General features: G+C 34.3%; 1 protein-coding gene across 1 annotated transcript; it reads right to left on the bottom strand.

Annotated features, from left to right (window-relative positions):
• Positions 1-54: 54 nt before the first annotated feature.
• On the bottom strand, positions 55-3862 carry LOC133322461 (sodium-independent sulfate anion transporter-like; the record flags this gene model as incomplete). Its single annotated transcript, XM_061531457.1, has 3 exons — positions 55-435; positions 3057-3470; positions 3596-3862. Coding segments are annotated over 3 exons (1062 nt in total), but the record flags the coding sequence as incomplete, so codon positions are not given.
• Between the last annotated feature and the right edge of the window lie 1281 nt (positions 3863-5143).

The following is a 5143-nucleotide window of genomic DNA, read 5'->3' as shown; positions in this document are numbered from 1 at the left end:
TGCCATTAGCTATAAAACAATAATGAAACAAATAAGTACAAATTTCAACAAATCTCATTCTTCTTCCCAAAACTCACCAAAAGCCTTGCAAATGGCAATATTTTCCATCAACGATATCAATGGTATCACAATTAATCCCGAACCCATGCTGCGCATCATATCAACAAATGACTCCTCTTTTCCACTTAGAGTTTCATTGACACTGAGGTGGGTAGGTGGCAGCGCGAAACTAGGCAGACCTTGTGGTATATAACCAATAACTTTGAAAGGTGTTCCCTCGTTATACGTGTGCAGTAGGACACCCATAATACAACATACGATAACCAAAATAGCATTGCGTGATGTACCAACAATCCAAATTATTTTGTTAATCACATTTTGTGCCTTGGTGCGTAAGTGCGGCTCTTTGGGGCCAATTTTACAGGATGGTAAGAGCTGTAAAGGGAAAAATGAAAAGAAAAATTATGAGTATTAAAATGATATTGTAAAGTAGTCAAAATAATAATATAGGTAAGATTTCCAAAGGATGTTTTTAATAACAGGTGAATTAAAAAGTCACCCATCTGACATATAGATGGCGGTGCTGCTAGAATTGAGTTTTATATAATTTTTTGTTAGTCCTATATGCACGTCAATTATAAAACCATGAGATAGCGTTAATAGAATCAAAATTATATGCATTTGTAGAACTTTCTAGGGGTATTCAATAGCATGTTAGTTCAAATTTTTCATCTGTGTACATAGATGGCGCTTCTGAAATTGAATATATAATCTTCTGTGTACCCTAACCTTTAATGAAGAGGGTGCTGCTGGATTTTTTTTTTATCAAAAAAATCTCAAAATACTCTTAATTAGGGATGTAGTTATGGTTAAGAGGGTTAAAACTAAAACTGTGCCAAAATTTATGATTTTTCGTAGAGAAGATTGATTTACAACTGGAAGCCTAATTGCCAAAATAACATCCGAAAATCAGAAGGTATATTTATACGAGAGCTAGATCTAAGGGTGAACCTATATGATTATTTTTGGCAGGGAGATTTGCTACCCAATCAGAATCCAAAATATAAAATCACAAAATCTAAGTGAGGTCTATACCTAAAGGTTTAGAAGATTTATAATACAATGCGAAATTTATATATTAAATTACATTCAATTCGGATATACACCGAAAATCGAACAGGTTACGTTAGATATATAGGGGCTATACCTAATAGTGGACTTCTATCGATTATTTTTGATAGGAAGATTATCAATCCAATGAAAATCCAAAATATCCAATTGCAGACAACTTGGTTCTAAAATGTATATAAAATCATTAGTGGACCTATACCCATATAAATATGATTTCGTAGGAAGATTTTCAAGAAGCCAATGGCAACACGTAATGCAATAGAATATTATCTGGAGAAAGGAAGAGAGAGGAGAAACGTATTTTCATAAAAAAGAAGACAGAACAAGAAAACCATGAGCGTGAGCAAATCGAGATGTACAGGAGTCAGAATGAAGTCCGGAACCAACGAGTAAAACACCAAACCGAGGTTTTGGGTGCAGGAACATCTTCATGTTGAGTTGAAGAAGGAAACCTGGTGACAGAAGATACCCCAGAACCAATAAGAGTTGACGGTATAGAGTATATTTCACCTAGCCCAGATGAGGTCAGAGTAGGAATAAATCAGCTCATTTGTACAATTTGGCTAGAGGAATGCATGCCCAATGATTGGAACCTCAGCATCATGTGTCCCGTGCACAAAAAAGAAGACAAGACGATATGTGCCAACAGTAGAGGAATAAATCTCCTACCCATCGCATATAAATTGCTATCCAGCGTGCGTGATAACAAGGTCAGCAGTTAAAGTAGGAAAGGACCTATCAGAGCCCTTCAAGTAGAATACAACATCTCGGAAATGGTCTTTCGAATTGGATGAGGTGCGCTCAAGATAGAGGCGCTTGGAAATGTTTTTAAGCTCGGCTTATGGAACAGCCGTTCTGTTATAAGTCAGCTAAGTAAGTAAGGAAGATTTTCCACCAATAAAATTCAAAATATGAAATTATGGTGAATTTGTTTGAAGATACGTTTCCTACTCTATAAGCATTGCAAATTGTAAATAAGGCACATTTTGAAACAAACGGACCTTTAAAATGACCTTTGAAAAGTCCTTTATCTGTCGAAGAAGAGATATCCCATACATTAATAAAATTATTAGAAGTTCTTCTTATGATACATTGTTTTTCGAATTGTCTCTGACTAGGTCCATTCATTTAAAAATAAAAAAATATTGCATTTGAAAGGGTCTTCTGCAGACCTCTGAATAAATCTTTTTATATAGAAGAAAAGAAGACCTTTAAAAGTGTGGATGACATTTAAAAAAAGATTTCCACAGGTCGATAAAGGATATTCCGCTTTCACATATTGTCAAGTGGCAAACAATTTTCTTTTGTATTATAAATAGAAATAATTTCAATAGTCTACAAAGGGTCTTCTATCTTTGAATTTATCTTCTGGAGAAATTTTCTGCATTTTATCTACCGAAAGTATATTTCTGAAGAAGAAATTATGAATTCTGATTTTTTTTAATTATCGAGGGAAGGTCTTCTATTAACACTAGTCTTGGAAGTGGTCTTCTGTTAATTTTTTCACTCAAAATGCCTCTTTTGGGAAATAAATAAAATCTGAAATTTCTTTTAATTCTCGAGGGGAGGTCTTTAACACAAAGCCCTTGAAATGGTCTTCTGTTAATTTTTTTCTCTAAAAATGCCTCCTTTAGGAAATAAATAAATGTGTATCGTCCATAGGCACAAGATCATTCAAGAGTTCTACTATAAATAGAAGTGTTTTCGTTCTTCTATTGGCAAAACAACCTTTGTAGTGGTCTTCTAAATGAATTTTCAAAATTCTTGCTTTTGGGAGGTTTTTAAGACTTTTCAAGAGTTCTCCTACAAATACTTTTAAAAAATTTCCTTTATAAAACGGAATATTTTTCCAACACTACTACCTTTTTAGCATCCATAATATCTTATCTTTTATACAGAAGAAAAAAAATGCTCTTCAAACTTACCCTCATAATAAGCAGCACAACAATACAGGTAATGCCCAATATCGTATCCGAAGCCCGAACATCCTTAATGTTATGTATTATTTCTGTCCAGATTTCTACAAATGTTGTACCTTTGGCTGATATACCGAGGATATTTTTCACCTGCGATGTTAAAATGATTAACGATACAGCCGATGTAAAACCAGAGGATACAGGCCCGGAGACAAAATCTATTAGAAATCCAAGACCAAAAAGGCCCATTAACATTTCAACAATGCCACACATTAAACACAAAAGGACAGATTTTTGCCATGAGCCTTGGGCGACTTGAAATGTTAACAACGCCACAATGGCTGAGGGGCCAACGGGAACATCTTTACAACTGCCCAGGAATATGTAAACGAAACAACCCAAAAAGGAACCATAGAGACCGTACTGGAAAGAAAAGGGGGGAACATTATTATAAAGTATTTTTAAATCAATACATTGGAATTTGATTTTTTATTTTCAATCATGTTCCATTGTATTTTTTTTTTCAATATTTGTAATCTTCAACTTACCGCTGCTGGCAAACCGGCTATACCGGAGTATGCCAAGGCTTGTGGTATAACAGTTAAGCCAACTGTTATGCCAGCCACTAAATCGCCAACCGCATCCTCGCTATTATATTTGGGCAGCCACCTTAAGATGGGTATTCGTTTGTGTAAAATCTTCTTTTTGAATGTTTTTCGCGTTTGCTCTTGCAGCCAAGATTTTGCGCATGACATTGGTTTGGTGGGTGGTATGATCTTTTTGCCATCATCCGTCACTGGAAAATAAGATAAGAGAGAAATTTTAATAAAAATTGATACAGACCATAAAAAGTATTTCAAATTAATATACCATTACTCTGGGCACAACAATTCATCATTTCCAATTTTTATTTAAAAACAAAAATTTGTTTTCCAAATTTCTTTCAAGAGGATCCAATAGTCCTCTCCGCTTTTACGTTCGAAGGTCTATTCGTAACTAAAATCTAAATTGATTTTCCAAAAACCATTTCGATTTTTTTCTAATTTCTAATGTCCAGATGAGCTGCAGCTGTGTGCGTTGGTGTTGTCAGAACAGGTACCTGACCCTAACGTGAGTGAAAACAATAGAACCCTAAATCTTGTTTTGAAATTTGCTGTGATTGCGACCTCATCCAACAAGTTCTTTTAAATGCAATGGAAATGCAGCAGGTACTAAATCTCCTCTTCTATTTTTTTCGAAGAGATTAAAGCCGCTTCTTAATAAAGGGGATGAGTCGCTCGAAACATTAGTTACGCTGTAGCAATTAGATAGTCCATATAAAAGATTTAGTTACCTTTTCTTCTTCAAAGTGTCTGAATAGATTTACAACTTAGGGAGGGGACAGAGTCGGAGATAAGGTTGAATAAAAAGAGGCTTTCGAATAAAAGGGCGCCTAATGGAAAATATTGAAAATCTAGATTTTGAATATTAACAATATATAAAAATGAGAGGATGAGGTTTTGGTTTAGATGTTCTTTGGCAGTTGAAAAAATATTCCTGTTGCCAAAACCTTCACTCCTGTGTTTAATGTGTGGTATTGCTGAAATGTTAATTAGCTTATTCGGTCTCGGATTTCTAACAGATTTTTACTCGGGTCCTATCTCCTTTGGGTTTACATCGACTTTATTCCTTATCCTATTAAAATTATAAATTAAAAATATTCTCGAGTTATCAGCCAAGGGCACAACATTTGTAGAAATCTGGACAGAAAAGATACTCAACATTAAATGTGTTCCGACCTCGGATACGATATTCGGTATTACTTTCATTGTTGTATGTCTTTTTAGGAGGGGAAGTTTAAAAAGAAGACAATTTATTTTTCTACAGTTGAGATATGTTCGATATTTTGTCCATATAAGACATATAAAATATATTCTAAAGGAGGCATTTTTTGTCTATGGTCGACCACTTAATATGTGTTCTGTCAATAGATGAATTTTTGCAGAAGATTGAAAGATATTATATTTATAAAAGACCGATTAAAAAACATATTGTGTCCATAGACAACATGTAGAATACCCTCAAAAGAGGTATTTTCAAATGACCTTTAAACTGTT

This window comes from Musca vetustissima, unplaced genomic scaffold (genome assembly GCF_032173495.1).
Source record: "Musca vetustissima isolate MV318-11 ecotype Yass unplaced genomic scaffold, APGP_CSIRO_Mvet_v1 utg226123, whole genome shotgun sequence".
Lineage (NCBI taxonomy): Eukaryota > Metazoa > Arthropoda > Insecta > Diptera > Muscidae > Musca > Musca vetustissima.
The sequence above is the reverse complement of the archived record's forward strand: the minus strand, read 5'-3'. Positions and strand labels throughout refer to the sequence as shown.